Source organism: Lygodium microphyllum, chromosome 19, assembly GCF_053477565.2.
Source record: "Lygodium microphyllum isolate KBCC chromosome 19, Lygodium_microphyllum_v1.1.10, whole genome shotgun sequence".
Classification (NCBI taxonomy): domain Eukaryota; kingdom Viridiplantae; phylum Streptophyta; class Polypodiopsida; order Schizaeales; family Lygodiaceae; genus Lygodium; species Lygodium microphyllum.
Genome location: NC_141153.1, coordinates 64,271,132 through 64,287,598, shown reverse-complemented (window position 1 = coordinate 64,287,598; position 16,467 = coordinate 64,271,132). Strand labels below are relative to the sequence as shown.

The 16,467-nt window shown below is 44.5% G+C and overlaps 1 protein-coding gene across 3 annotated transcripts in view; it reads left to right on the top strand.

Moving 5' to 3' along the window:
- The first annotated feature begins 480 nt into the window (after nucleotides 1–480).
- The window catches only part of LOC148019960 (putative phospholipid-transporting ATPase 9), a 98,710-nt gene continuing 82,723 nt past the window's right edge, over nucleotides 481–16,467 (top strand). Inside the window, exons 1-2 of one of the 3 annotated variants that reach the window (XM_087700181.1) lie at nucleotides 1,661–1,792; nucleotides 1,876–1,994. In XM_087700181.1, coding sequence (XP_087556307.1) covers nucleotides 1,678–1,792; nucleotides 1,876–1,994 — 234 coding nt within the window. In that variant the 5' untranslated portion in view covers nucleotides 1,661–1,677. Of the gene's footprint in view, nucleotides 1,995–16,467 lie in introns of all 3 variants that reach the window. The other 2 variants (XM_087700179.1, XM_087700180.1) reach the window with 2 other exon arrangements.

Sequence of the window (16,467 nt, the reverse complement as noted above, 5' to 3'; positions counted from 1 at the left end):
AATTTGTGACAATGGTTGATCAATGTTGATTGATGTGGTGATAATCAGAGATTCACTAGTGTAAAAGCTTGGGGTTAAATTGATTAATATTGATTTTTTATGTTAGGTTGGGAAGTGACTGATGACCAAGTGGTGAGTGGTGTGTAAACACCTGCGGACGGGCGGACATCAGACATTTGCCAGCAGGTAGAAAAATATGTTACGCAAACTAGGCGATAACTGAGCGGGCAATGGCAGTGTGTAATGGGCCTTAGAAGCCTTGTATAGGTAGCAAGGCAAGGTACGTGGCAAATTAGGACGTTGGAGATGGATGGAACGATGAAGCGTGTCAAACAAAGGACGCACCCAAGTGAGAGAGAGGCTAGGCTAGAGCGATGTAAAAGTCAGACGAGAGAGTGTGCCCGTGTGTGCGCCCTGGGCCCCGGGGCGTCTCAGATTTCCAGAACTATAAGAATAAGCGAGAATCATTCATTCATTGCCTGCCTCAAACGGGTTGCACGTGCCGAAGAAGAACAAAGAAGAATGGCTTCCTCTGCTTCCACCAGCACCAGCACCAGCACCACACCCGTGCTGCTGCTTCACACCCGGTCGTTGTCACGTTCCCTTGTGCTGCTGCCGCTGCTGCCACAAGTACGGCATCTTGTCCAAAGAATCGTCTCCCGTTACCTTGGCGGCCATGGTTGCCTCCCTTCCTTACACGTGCTTCCGACTCCACCCGTTCTTCCTCTTCGCAGACGCCTTCTTTCTTCGCTGTGGTTGATCCGCAACCCTAGCATCGCTTTCAAGTCAGGGCGCTCCCCCTTGTTCCTGCCTTCCCTCCGTGCGCAAGGAATCAAGTACCTTCCTTGCCAAGGCCTGATTCGTTTCAAGACCAGCAGCATTTCGCGCACAAAAGGAGCGTGGATGCTTCTCTCGTATCTCCATCTTTGCCTAATTAGCATCCTGTGGAGTGTCTTACAATTTCAAGACTAGTAACGATAGAGAGTGTTTTGTCATCGCCAGAGGGGCAATTCAGCCAAGGAAGAAAAAGAGTTCTCTGGTCATCATCAGTACCAGGAATCTGCCGTTCAATCCCCCTTAAACAAGTTTCACAGAGAGTCTTTTATCATCGCCAGAGGGGCAGTACAGCCAAGGAAGAAAAAGAGTTCTCTGGTCATCATCAGTACCAGGAATCTGCCGTTCAATCCCCCTTATCACAATGCTGATTGCGTGTCACACGCAGCAGAGAAAAATAGGAGCTTATTCCTCTGTGCAATGACCACATGCACCGGGTGCAGTCCTTCAGGCTGCATTGCTGGCATTGGGCCGGCAGCTTGATGACTGAACTGGAGGGCCTCATGGGGCAGGCCTCCCTCTGGACTATTGTGCATAGCGTTCATTGGGCAGATGTTAACAAGAGCAAAGAAACTTCTCTGGTGTGTAGACATCAGATTATAATGCATGCCCGTGCAATGCAATCACAGGGTTAGTGGTCCTTCTATCTTGCCAGTGCAACTTGGAGGTTGAAAAAACCAAGTGATCACAGGGGTTGTTTCTCTGTTCTTGTGGGATTTGGTATCCTGCTAATGTGCAACTAGTTGGAGCTCCTCTTGGAATAGGCTGAAGTAATGACACATCCAAGGGAGAGGAGAGTCCGTTGGAGCAACTTATACAACTTCACATGTGATCTGCATTTGCATGGCCATCATGGAACTTCATCAATTGGGACCGAAGGCTACTCTCGAGTTGTGTACTGCAACAGACCTGACAAACAACCTGTGTGCTACCCCTCCAATTATGTCTCCACCACAAAGTATAATCTCATTACATTCTTCCCCAAGGCGTTGTTTGAGCAGTTCCGACGTGTGGCCAATATCTACTTCTTGATCACTGCAGCACTCTCTGTTACTCCTTTGTCACCCTTCTCAGCTGCAAGTATGATTTCTCCTTTAGTCTTTGTGATCGGAGTCAGCATGGCAAAAGAGGCACTTGAGGATTGGCAGCGGTTTTTACAGGCATGGCTGTCTATCCTTCTCAGTTAATTAATGAATGGCTCAGAAAAAATTTGGCAGTGGTTGCTGGCTCGTTGCTCTTTAGTCCCCCCGCCCCCCCCTCCCTTCCCAAAAAGAGGCAAAAAATAAAACTTTGGCAATTGGTGACTTGGTGGTACTGTTGTGAGCACAGCTCATTCTCAAGTTCAGTTGTTACTATGCATCCCTTGCTTAGTTTGTGAGAATCTTGCATGCTGAATGTTTGAGCCATTCCTATATTCTTTTGAAGATTATTGCTTTCATTTTTTGCAACATCAGCTTTTCCTCAGTTGTTGTCTGGTAATACCTTCATAGTGTAAGGATTTATATTGTCTGATACCAAAGAAGGTGAGGAGGAGCTTGAGTATTCAGTATTGGGTCATTTTATAACTAGTGTAATGAGATCATCTGGTGGCCACATACATTTGACACGAGGAGTTTTGTAATCTGTTTTTACTAAAGTGTCATGACAATTTGATCATCTCTTCTAAAGAGCAGAGACCTTGCTTTAAGACTTTGAATTTATGGAAGCTCTATGGGCTTTCCTAGGAATACTCTTATGCGAGTAAAACCTGAGAGTTTCTACAAGGATGTTTGGTATATGTGCCCAAAATACCATGTGGTTGCTCTCCCTTTCGTTAGTTGGATGGTTGCTCATGATCCAACTGTCATTTGTGCACCAATCAATCAAGTCTGTAGATCCAATCTTAGTCATCTGATTTGGTCCAAATTGTTCTTCTACCTAAGGACTTAAAATCACCAAAGCTTTGCCTTAGCATGTTGACTCTCTAGAAAGCACAATTAGGCCTTTGTAGCTAGCAACAAACTACTAATCTCAAATGTTGAGTAACTCTATGGTGATTTTACATGCAAGGCCCTTTTGAAACATAAACATCCATATCTTTGTGGCACTTAAAAAACATTGTGACTTAGGAGAAAGGTGAATTGATTTGTTCTTTAAGTGATAGCCAAACAAGAATTGTGCTTGCATTCTCAAGAGGGGTGGTATAGCATTCAACATTAATCAATGTGTAGGTCTGCCAAAGTTTTTAGTCCACCTGCCTTGTCATTGCTATCATCAATGTAGTCCAAACTTCTTTGAACCAAAGGGAGTCTTGTCAGAGTGAAGCAGTGTGGAAGCGTATGACTAGGACAAAGAGTGGGGGGAGAGAGAGAGAGAGAGAGAGAGAGAGAGAGAGAGAGAGAGAGGAACACAAAATCTATAGTGAAGAATGCTGTATAAGGATGTAGATATGTATGCAGGTGCAGAGAGTATATCTGTGCATGTCTCCACCTCGAAATACTCTACCTCAGTCGAAGATAGGGGAACCGTGGGTTGCTTCTTGCTGCTCCATGTAAAGCAATAACTTGTCGCAGACCTCCGATGATCCGCATCGCCAGCCCAATTTGAATCACTCCATCCTGTAATTACCAAGTGTGCATCACTTGTACTTGTTGGATATTCGATCCCAAGATCATGAGTCCCCCATAGGAACCTCAAAATCCTCTAAGCAGCTTGCCAATGCAACGTCTTGGGTTCACTCATGAATCCGGTGAGCACACCTACAGTATAACATAAGTCAACACGAGTATAGAGAAGCCAGATCAAGGAGCCAACCAGCTGCAGCTACCTATAATGGGTAGCATCCGTCAAAGGAGAAATAGAATGAGCCGTAGCCTTTCAATTCGGGTCCATAGGAGTTGTAAGAGACTTATATCCCTCCATCTCACACGCAGTCAAGAGCTCTTGTACATATCGCTATTGGGAAATAAAGATCCCCCTCGAAGTTTGATAGATCTCATGACCTAGAAAGAAATGAAGAAGTCCCATATCATTTCTTTAGCTTTATTGAAGAAGAAGTTGATTTACAATGGGATTTTCCCAATCCCCTTTGCAATAAAGAGTCCCCTTGCTGTCCAAATGACCAACAAGTCTTCAATCTGTTTTGCCCCTTGATTCGGGCACTTAATTGGCCTTCACCCACTTCATAGACGATGGAAATGCCCCAAATTCAATGGCTGGCTAGTCCTCCACCTAAATTTAAATGAAATTCACCTTCAGCCTTGAAAAATCCAAGTCTTGGAGCTTCCAATTTTTGGTGCGCTTCCTGAGGCTATTGCTAAATCCTAATTTTTGTTGTAAATTAGGGTTTACAGTAGAGAAATTTGTAATTTCTCAGTCTCCAAGGGTCCAAATGTTGAGATCTTCGGAGCAAGGTTGTGAAGGCTGGGAGGTGAGAGAGAAAGCTGTAGAGAGAGAAAATTCATAGTTTTGTCGCGAAGAATGATTGAAAATCAGTCAAATGCAGTTGTTGCCCTACCACAACAGCATTAAATGCTATCGCCTACAACTGAGACATCCAAATCAGCTGTCACCTTGTACTTGGATGCAATCGCCTAGCTGTGGAGGGTCCGAATCGGCAATCGCCTCCTCAAAACTCACTCGTGGTTGGCTGCAATGGCTGAAAATAGGCTGGCCATGGCTGCTCACAGCTCTTCCACATTTGCTACAAGAAGAATGATCTTGTTTTTCCTATTAAATATTAATTTTCAGCCTTTAATTACTGAAAATTAATCTAATAATTATTTTAGTGCCCAGAAAAATAATCAGACTGACCAATAATTAAATTGGCTAGGCATGTTCCACTCCCGAGTCTCTTTGTGCCATCTTTGACCATTAGATCGGCATTAGGTATCATTAAATGCCACATCTCTAGTGTCACCGACTGACACTTATGGCCAAATGAATGACCTAGGCCAACAATTGACACCAGATACCTCCAAGTACCTGCGCAACATAACTTATAGCAATTTTTGCCTTTGACATTCTGTGATTTTCTTGGGTCTTGGGCTTGTAAATTTACTCTAATCCCAGTTGCACCTCACATGTGTAACATTTACTCAATCATGCGATTAAAAATTAATCCACATGTTAAGTGAGGTTTCAAAAATACATGTCCTCATGACACAAAGTACGCCTCATAAGGGGTCATACCAACAATAGCGGAAATAGGGGATTGATTAAGAATGTGAACTGCAGTAGCCATAGCCTCAGTCTATAGACACTGAGGTGTCTGTCTATGCTCCATCATGGTATGAGCCATCTTGATCACACACTGATTTTTCTGCTCCAATATGCCATTCTCCTGAGGGGTGTTTGTGTTGGCAAACTCCTGGTCGATACCACGATTTGCACAAAAACGAGCAAGCTCATTAGAAACACATTCTCTGTTCTTCCGATCGTAAGGTCTTTAGTTTTCGGCCCGATTGGTTCTCCTCAAAGAGCAACCAATCCGTAAAGTTGGAGAAAGCCTTCAACTTCAGCTTCAAGAAATAAGCCTATATCATTCTGTTGTAATCATCCACAATTAGCATGAAATACAAGCTCTCTCAAAGGGACTCCATCCTCCTCAGTCCACGAAGATCTGTAGAAACAAGTTCCAAGGGTACTGAAGATTGCCTTGAAGCCTTGTTGGGAATAGCATTACGAGTTTGCTTCCCACAGATGCAGGATACACAAGGCTGTTGGCTGACCACAATATCCGGCTAACCTCAAACAAGTTGTCCCTTAGACGCCTTCTGTAGGTAATCATAGTTGAGGTGGCCAAACCGAGCATGCTAAAGCTCGAACTGTGTTTGAGAGGTAAGAAGGAGAGAAATCAAGGCAGAAGAAGACCGCAACTTATAGACTCCATTCTCCTCATAACCTAAAGAAAGAAACTGTCTCGTGCCACGATTAAGAATTCAAAAAGAATCCACATCAAACTCGACCAAGGGGTTGAGGGCACAAATCTTGTGCATGGAAAGTAGATGGTATCCCAAGGTCAGCACATAAAGCACCTCGGATGTGTATGGGCACCACCTCGTCCATTTGGAGTAAGATGCATGCCACCCTATCCTTGTATAGGAATAGAAGAACTATCACCAATGAGAATCTGGCCATGCGAAGGCTGCATGTGCTATGAGGCATCACTTCCAACAGTCCACTCTCGAGTTTATGGGGCCATCAACGTAGCATCAGTGGCCTTCAAGGTCGATGCCTCAACCACCTCCAAGTGGAGGAAAGCAGCTGATGAGGGAGCAGCCACCGCTCTGGAATCCTTTGAAGATTTCTCCTTCTCCTTTTTCTTCTTCTCCTTGTTGGGGCAATCCTTCTTCCGGTGACCTGTCTTGCCACAGATGTGACAAGTGGACTCCGTTTCCTCGTCTTTCTTTGATTTGTCCTTCCTTCTTCTTTTGGTCCTTTTCCTTCTTCTGAGAGGATTGACCAACCAAGGCCTCAGATTTAGAAGCATTGGTCCCTTTCAACTATTCCTCTTAGTCCAAGACTATAGGAACTAACTCCTCCCATTGAAGAGTCTCCGACTGCCTTGAAGCAATCAAGGTGGAAAAAAAACCACTGAAACGGGGCGATAACTGTGAAAGAAGAGTTTATTGCCATGTCTCAGAAGTGGTCACCTTCCTTGCATTTTGTACTTGCATCTAAAGTTGCCTCAGCTTATTAATATGCTCCCGCATAGAAGTTGACTTGTTGACACTCATGGTCCTCATCTACACTTTTAAAGAAACTTGTTTCATGATGGTCATTCGATTACACATCTGATTAAGCCCCAATCATATCTCCTGGGTCACTGTCAAATACTCTATATGAGAGATCACAATTGTAGTGCATGAGAGATGAAAATGAACGGATGTGAGCATTTAGTTTGTCCCAATGTGCCAGAGCCTTTGCCAACTCCAACTTATCACTTTAAGAGAGTTTGGACTCGTGTCGTGAAGAAGGACGATGAATAGCCTCCATAACAAGTAACAAGCTCTCAGGCGCCTTAGAAGACAATTTCACCTACAATGCTTGCACAAAACACAAAAAGCAACCCCCTTTGATTTTGTGAATGCAGCATGTTAGGGCTCTTTGCCACTTGTCTCGCTCCTTCTTCACTTGTCGGAGGTGATGAAAAGGTAAAATCTGCACTTGAAGGCCCAAAACGCAGCCTTCTTTCTTCTCAAACAGCAAAAATCAGAAGCAGCTTCAGCAAACTTGCTCCTTTCTCGCACGCCCACGGTCGTCTCACCCTTGTTCTCATGCGCAGCTCTTTTGCTTGCCCTTGAACACTGAAAACACAGCCTTGAGCATGCTGAAATCTCCTCTTCAGGTAGGTCTAACTGTCCTTCAATGTTAGAGTGAAGTAGTGCGGAAGCGTATGACCGAGAGAGAGAGAGAGAGAGAGAGAGAGAGAGAGAGAGAGAGAGAGAGAGAGAGAGAGAGGAACGCAGAAAATCTACAGTGAAGAATGCTGTATAAGGATGCAGATATGTACATGGGTGCGGAGAGTATGTTTGGGTATGTCTCCACCTCGAAGATCTTCCAATCTATAAATCCCAAGGGCAATCTCCACAATCAGAAGCGTGGAAACTTGAGATCTGAATTGAGGAAGTGTGTGGAAATTGGGGCCAATGAATAGCCAACAAAAAACGCAACCTGCACCTGACCGACCGCAGCAAATTGTCTGATCCATCTTGCTGTGCCATGTGGCACCTGTGCTCCCTGCCGCTTGTTGTATGGACTGTCTACCACATGGATTGCTTGGTGCAATTGCAGAAAAGTGCTCACAATTGGAATTGCCTGTCCAGGGAATGCCAAGCTCTAACAAGTCTTACATTCCTTGGTGTGTCAATAAATGAGATTGGTTGATATGTGCTTCATCTCCAAGGTATCTTAAGTGGTTGGAAATTTGTTCCAAATTTATTGTAAAACGTGTTTGTAAGAAGCTATGAGTAAGGTCTTGTGATAGCCAAAATGCATAGTTGTATTTGCTAGGGTGTGGTTTTTGTCCTAGCTAAAAGTTGTCAACCAATGCTTCATGTTAATGGCCTTGAAGGAATTGCCCATTGTGGCTGTCACAAGTCGTATTGAGCTACACTAGTCATGGTAGCTATGAAGTGACTTAGTGTGAATGGACTAAGAATACTTTGGGATTAGGGTAGCCCAGTCCTATTTACAGGACTCAAGGCCCTATAGTACACATTGTTGTGTGATTATCACTCTTGGACTCTTGGCCCGTTGGCTGATACATCCTTACACTGGGATGGTGTGGGCTGGTAGTATGGGACTCCAAACCTTGGGATATATTTGTGGCTTGGAGTATTGCTAGCTCCTATGCTTGGGAGTGAGCGTTTGGCTCTATGGTTGGGAGGTGAATATGATGTCTAGTCCCTTTTATGGTGAGTTTGGCTTGCTTTGTGTCTTGTTTGCATGTTGGAATCCAGGGGAATGTCTCATTGATATTAGAGCATTTACGTGCAATTGCACTTGTTACCGAATTTGGATCTTTCCATCCAACAATACCATCAGATCATGGATTTCTGACTTATGAGCTTTGACCATGTTGATATTATTCTTGGTATGCCATGGTTCTTTGATAAATACTCCTTTTTGTATATTGATTATAAAAATCATGTTTTTTTTAGGAGCTTGATGGTCGTTTCCATGTGATTGAGGGTTGTTTATCCTCTGGGTTCTAGGATCAGAGAAAATAATGTACATACGATTTCGGCGATGGAGTTTACGCGATGTTTTTTCGACCCAAGTGGTACTAGTTATGTTTGTTTCATTGAAAAAGTGTTTGATTCTCAATGTAAATTGATTTTTTGAAAATAATAATCTTAATATGAATTCAAATATAAGTGAGTATTTGGATTCGATGTTACACGAGTATGCTGATATTTTTTCGTCTGAGCTACTTAATGGACTTTTGTCGTCTTGCGGAACCTTAGACTATAGGATTGAAACATGCCTAGTAGCCTTTCCATCTCTTGGCAACCTTACATGTTTAGCGCGAAAGAGGATGTCAAGATAGCTAGGTAACTTCAAGACTATAGAATTAAGGATTTTATTTGAGCCAAGTAAATTTTCATGGGACGTGTTTGTTCTTTTCACTAAAAAGAAGGATGACATAAATATTTGTTGCTTAGGATGGATGATCTTATAGATCGGCTTTGTTGTGTATGGTATTTCACCAAAATTGATTTAAGGTCCAGATATCGCTAGCTTTGGAGGATGTCTTGAAAATTGCGTTTTGAACGCGGTATGAATATTATTAATTTTTGGTTTTGCCTTTTGGATTGAACAATGCTCCTAGAACTTTCAAATGGGCGATGAATAATTTATTTTATATGTACCTCGGAAAGTGGATAGTTGTTCTTCTTGATGACATCCTTATTTATAGTAAGTTGGTGAAGGAAGATACTAAACATTTGCGTATCATCTTATATCTCTTAAGGCAAGAGCAATTGTTTGCCAAATTATTCAAATGCGAATTTTTTTGCACGGAGCTGTTACACCTTGGTCATATCATCTAAATTGATGGTATTCGTATTGATTCACAAAAGGTACGAGTAGTGCTTAAGTTGAGAAGCAATGCTCTAAACGCAAAAGCACAAAACCAATCGAACAACAAAGCACAATCTAATAAACTTAGAATACAGTTAGGGTTAGGGTTAGGATAACACAGAGAGAATGAACACAATGAATAATAAAGTGAATGAATAATGAATATACAATGCTCATGCAGCAAACACACTATATAGTGAATACTGAATCTCGAACTCTCGTATCTTTGGGATCAAGGCAAAGATTATGAGCTATAGAGTGTGTTGTACTCCGAAGGGATCTTGAATCGCAGCAAAGGCAGTCTCTAAGTGTCGAATACTAACAAATGCAAATTGGCAGCGTAGGAGAGAGAAAGACTAAAAATGCATGTACTTGAGGAGTGGGAAAATTTAAACAATAGCTGTTAGGTGCAAACATAGCACACAAAGGTGAGAGAATGGGCGGTAGCCAAAAATTGAAAACGCAGCATTCAGAGGAGAGAGAAGATCAGGGCAACAATTCCTATCTAATGGCGACAATACCAAATGTTGATGTTAGCATCAAATTATAGACGATAGCTCTTGGGACCTAGCGATAGTTGCAAATAGGTGATAAAGGCTTGAATCAGGTGCGAGATGGTAGCAGATGGCTAGTGGAAGCTTTGACCGTGATGTTTGCAAACGGGGTGTGGACAATAGAGATACGGCTCTTAAAACCTGCAATAACGAGATTAAGGGAGAGTGGTGGACTGCATGTCTATTTATAGAAAGTTTGGTGCACCCAAATTAGGGTTTTGCATGTGGAACACAGTAACTCTCTAGGATCATGTTTCTCGTTAAAATAAGAGGTTTTCTTTATTAATTAAGCGTGTTTTGGGGTTGTTTAAGTCAGACTAATGCATTTTTAGCTTAACACCCCCCTCTTAGACCTAAAACTGAGCCATGAGAAATAAGCCCTCGATATATATTTTCTTTTATCCCAAGGCGTTCCATCCTAAAGTAGCCAGGGCATTAGGTAAATGGTGCACATCGGTTGTCCAGTGACCTACCAAGACTACAAAGGCAATTGTTATCTTACCAAAGGAGCCCAAGTGATCGCCTCAGAGAGGCCACGGCATCGGACCAAGTGTGCTTGTTGGTTGCCTAGGGACCTATCAAGTCTTATAAAGGTGGATGGAATCAACAATGGACTTTTTGAGTTTTTTTTTTTTTTGGGAAGGGTTTTTGGTGTGTTTTGTTAAGAAGATTTAGCATTAAGTGATGGTTTTGAATCAGTTTTTGTCCCATTGAGTCACTGTGTTCTGAAGTATGAGAAAAATAAGGATGGATTGCTCCATGATCTTCATACAACAAGCACCACAATCCCATACACTACTAGGATAAGTACCTAGGGATTCCTAAGTGTATGTGTGTGCCAATCATGTAGAGAATATGTGGAGAGAAAGGCAAGACGGGTAAGCAAGCAAGATAAGCATAGCCAGCATGCAAGCATAGGGAAAGATTGCCTTCGGAGACTACCATGTGCAATGCGATGATTATGGTAGATCCAGAGTTAACCACTCCAAGGGTGACCGAAAAGGGATAAATTCGTACATATGTATGCTTACATAAATAGAATGCCAATGTATGGGTAAATGCAAAGGAAGATGCAAATTTTCAAGCTCATGCAAAATGTGATGCAATGGTGCCACTTGGGCAGTGTCCTTGTAGGGGAATTGTTCACTTGCCCAAGCACCCTTTTACAATCATGTCATCTTGACAGTGTGGATGAAGTTACAAATGTTCAAAATATAGAATACATAATAAATAAATGTTTGAAAGTAAAAGGTTGTAAACATCATCAATGTCACTATCAAGAGAAGGAAACCGCTCCCTCTCAAACTGAAAGTAGTAAAAGAGAAGCATCTGTTGAGCTAAAATATGCATTACTTGCTGATTAGCCTCTTAAATAGCCCCAAAACACACTAAAAATGCTCTTTTAGAGTAAAACCCTTAAACGGGGAGCGGTTCGAGAGAGTTCGGTGGAAACCCTAAAACGGGGAGCGGTTCGAGAAAGTTTAGTGGAAACCCTAATTTTTGGGGCGCCCTTCCACATCTATAAGTAGATAGGCTGTCCCCATTCAGCAATCATCCTTGTTTTGCAGGTTACACCAGCCCACACAGCCTCTGCTGCTGTTGGCACCCAGTTTCCAGCCTGCAGCCCGCCTCCATCTGCTATCCAGCCATCATCGACTGCAGCCACATCATCTTCAGCCTGTCCATTGCTGTAGGCGACAGCTCTTAGCTGCTGGCGACTGCTCCAAACTGTCCCAGATTGCTGTTCAGCCTGGTGTCCATCATCTCCAGGATCAGCCAGCCTGCGTTTTCAGCATTGCAGGGCCTAACACTCTCAGACACTATTTCAGCCTGCTGTTTACAGCAGGCTGTGCACAGTTTCCAGCCTTCGATCGGTGGTACACTGCTGCGTTTACCAGTTTCTAGCCTCCAAACTGCTGCGTTTTGGTGACCAGCTTGCTGCCATTCACTATTCAGCAGTCCTACACTCCGATTGGTGGTCACAGACTTGGGATCCGTCTTCGACGGACGTCACACTCCGACATTGCTTTGCCCTTGAGCACACTGTACACTCTTACATTCATTTATAGCATTCATTCACTTTGGAGTTGTGTTCTCTCTCTCCCTTCTTCTGTTTGTGTTTGAGTTTTTGTGTTTGAGTTTTGAGTTTTGCGTTTAGGGTTTGAGTTTTACCCTCTGTGTCTGTGTTTGCGTCTTTGTGTTTCTGTCGTGGTCGTACACTCTGTGTGTCCTTGGTGCAAACCCTAGCAGTCCTCTTAACATGGTATCAGAGCCGGTGCTCTTGTAAATAGTATCATGCGGATATTCTTGAGAGCTAGTCTTTGTGCAAGGCACACAATACAACTCGCAGCTGAATTACAATGTCCCAGACACCTTCTTGTCCAATTTCTATGATGTCTTGTCAGGTTTCTCCATCATTGGAGCCCTTGAGACGGCATTATGGACTCGGTGAGGAGGACGATACTCCACCTTCACCAGATTTCACTAACATGACAGAGGAGGACTTTGAGGAGTTCTATCGCAACAAGTACGGTGATGTTTACACCCCTTCTACCAGTTTTGCTACCACATTCGGACCGGTTGGTGAGGCTGGTCACCTCTCCGATCATGGAGGACATATGGCATTTGGAACGCGGGCGATCTATCTTCATCATCTCAGCTAGGTCCAATGTCAGGTTTGTACAATTTTTTTGTGTTGCATGAATCAAAACCCTCGCCTGTTTCTTCTTTTGAGGTACAGGATCCGGATGGCTTTGCGTATGTGAACTTCAATAGAGGGGGCTTACAAAGTAGACGGAATTCAGGTACATCTACAGCTTTTGTTTCATTTGAGCATATTACACACACTTCTCACTTCCCTCCCATCCCACCCTTTTCTATATCACACCTTGATCATCTCTCATCATCTTTCCAAAATCTCGGATTACACTCCACATCTGCATCACACACCCTAGGGGTTGGATCTACCATCTTCGCTCCTAGCACATTTTCCTTCTCCACCCCATTCTCTACCTCTCTGCACCATGGTAATTCGTTAGGGGGAATGCCACCCTTTAACACAGTGCCTCTCATGTTTCACCAAATGAGCATACCCATTACTCCTGGGTCGACTATGATGGGCATCCCCCTTACTATCCCCAGCTTCACATCTCCCATGACCACTCATACGAAGGGGTTTCCATCCTCGGCTTATGGTGCGTCTTCACACTCTCCTTGGGTTACATCTACGCAGGGATTCCCATCTTCTGCTTCCTGTGTTTCCATACCACCTCCTTGGGTTCCTCATGTGGCTACCATGCCCATGCCTAGTCAGCCCATCCCTACCTATGGATCCACCTTGCACATTACTCGCATGCCTGGTGGGCACTCTGGGGCCCATTCCCAAGTGTACTCCACTTCCCCATCCTATCCCCACTACACTTTTTCACACTATCCATCTCCGAGCACTACCACTCCTGTTGCAACGGCCAAGAATGCCTTCACGGATAAGACATGTTTTAACGGGTGAAATTTCACTAATTGGTCCAATTTCATGCAACAAGTGCTTGAGTCTCAAGCTCTTTGGGACCTCGTCATTGGTCTAGAGCCTATGCTGGACCCTCGACTAGCTCACCCTGACTACATCCGTCAATGGAGAGTCCGCAATGCTACAGCCAATGTTGAGCTGATGCAGGGATCGCTTCTTGAGTTTCACTCTCAGTTGTAGCACTTCCTGCTCGCGTCAGAGCGTTGGAGCCACCTTCTCGACCACTATGCGGCTTGTGATCATACTCGGCGCATCAATCTCGACTTTGAGCTTCAAGAGTTCTTTCTTAAGGAAGGGGATGATTTGAGAGTCAAGCTGACTGACTATAGGCGGTTACTTTCCGAGTTTGCCGCTACTGGCTCTCCAAAGTCAGATGATCATCAGGTTACATTCTTCTTGAATAAGTTGCCCGCAAAATACTTCGATTTCATTCAACACATCATCTCCCAACCTCGATTGCCAACCTTCTACGAGTTTGAGTGCCAGTTCTTGCGTTACGCAAGGCTGCATGATCAAGTCCACAAGTAATCCTCATCACATCCTTATTTAGAGCAGAGGGGGTTGGTTGCTTCTTCTTCGGGAGGGAAAACCACCAGTGGCAAGAACTCGCTAGATGCGAAGGCAAGCCAATCAAAGGGTGACTCCTCTTCCTCCGATGGAACCAAAGAATCAAGACCTATCTGGCAGTAACTCCCTAAGAAAAACCGGTTTTGCACACATTGCCAGAGAGTAGGCCATGTGGACGAGGAATGTCGCTCCAAGGCCCAAGGTCTTCCACCTAAAAAGCCTTAGCAGACCGTTGCGACTTCACAGTCCAGTGGGGCTATGCCTTCTGCTGCTGCCCCATCTGCTCCTCCAGCCCCCACAGCAACTGTTGGACATGTGGCACCCAGACAGCCTCAGCGGCCATTCTTCTCTACTCCTGAAGGATTGGTTGATTGGTCTGTAGGTTCCGATCCCGTTGCACTTCATGCATCTATCTCATCTTCCTCCCCACCTCGTCAGGCATTCCCTTGGCAGAGCCCTGCTACTGGACGTACGCAATGGTGGCCACCTTCTTAGACTAGCATGTCTCTAGGTCCTTTTGGATACCCTAGTTTAGTCTAGCATTCATTTTTCGCACTCTTAGAGTCGGACCCATAGGATTTTTGTCTCTACATTTTAAGTCTTCCGCTGCATTTACTCACACACACATACACATTTGCATCTTTGCACTTGTTCCTTCAGTTAGCTTTTCATTTTACTTTTGTTTTGTTTTTTGGAGCATCTCACTACTGACCTCTGTGATTGTAGACTTTGATCTCCTTTGCAGGTTTTGTTTTCAGTGTAGGGCTAACATGTAGGTTTGCCCAGTCCTACCTGGGTTGGAGACTTGGGATGTGCGCCGTTTCTTCATGGTTTCATCATCCTTGGAGTTTTGCTCTTCTACCAGCATGGAGGCTTTCCCTCATGAGGCGGATCGTGCAGCATCTCTCTTGATGCCATCATGGCGGTGACTTCTACCTAGCTTTTCCAGTTGGGATGCTTCCTCCTCCTCTTCATTTCTTATGGTTCTCGGCACCACACGAAGACCGACATCAGGCTCCTCTTTCTTCTTCGGCATCTACATCCAGGTTGAGAGGGGGTTCCTATCCTTCTTGGTATTCTACAGGCTTTTGCACTTTGTCTTCGAAATCGGCTTCTCCCCCTTGTTGTACCTTACCCTTTGCATTGCATGATTTCATCATCTTTGTACTAGGGCGCTTGGGCAAGTAAACAATTTTTCCATGAGGGACACTGTCCAAGTGGCACCTGTTGCATGAGCATTCTTTAGTATGTAGCATACTTTGCATCTCATTGTGCAGAGCACCACTTGAGCAAATCCTAAGCTGTTTCCATTGGTGGCTGTTGTTACCACACCATCATTCTTTTTCATCACATGGATACCTCATCACCTACTTTTCCTCGTCATCGACACCCTGAGTGGATGGGTTAGCTTATACTGTTTTGTGATGTGTTGGGTGTACCCTCCCTACTCCCGTCTTGTGGGTCACTTTTACTCAATCGGCCGCATCCCATCAAATTTACTTTACTTACTAAAAAAAAAAAAACATTCCATGTAGTTCCATCCGCCTTTGTAGGGCTTGGTAGGCCATTGGGCAACCGACGTGCACCCTTTGTCCGATGCCCTATCCTCTTTGGGCTGACTACTTGGATTCCCTTGGTAAGATAACCATCGCCTCTGTAGTCTTGGTAGGCCACTATGCAGCCGACGTGCACCCTTTGTCCAATGCCTTCGCTACTTTGGGGTGGGATGCCTTGGGGTACATCAACATCACAATGGCTGGCCTAACCTTTCGGCTCAGTTTTGGGCCTGAGAGGGGGTGTTGAGCTAAAATATGCATTACTTGCTGATTAGCTTCTTAAACAGCCCCAAAACACACTAAAAATACTCTTTTAGAGTAAAACCCTAAAACGGGGAGTGGTTCGACAAAGTTTAGTGGAAACCCTAATTTTTGGGGCGCCCTTCCACATCTATAAATAGACAGGCTGTCCCCATTCAGCAATCAACCTTGTTTTGTAGGTTACACCAGCCCACACACCCTTTGCTGCTGCTGTTGGCGCCCAGTTTCCAGCCTGCAGCCCGCCTCCATCTGCCGTCCAGTCATCATCGACTGCAGCCACATCATCTTCAGCCTGTCCATTGCTGTAGGCGACAGCTCTCAGTTGCTGGTGACTGCTCCACACTGTCCTAGACTGCTGTTCAACTTGCTGTCCATCATCTCCAGGGTCAGCCAGCCCGCGTTTTCAGCATTGCAGGCCCTGACACACTCAGAACACTGTTTCAGCCTGCTGTTTACAACAGATTGTGTAGAGTTTCCAGCCTCCGATCAGTGGTACACTGTTGCGTTTACCAGTTTCTAGCCTCTAGACTGCTGCATTTTGGTGATCAGCCTGCTGCCATTCACTATTCAGCAGTCCTACACTCCGACTGGTGGTCACAGACTT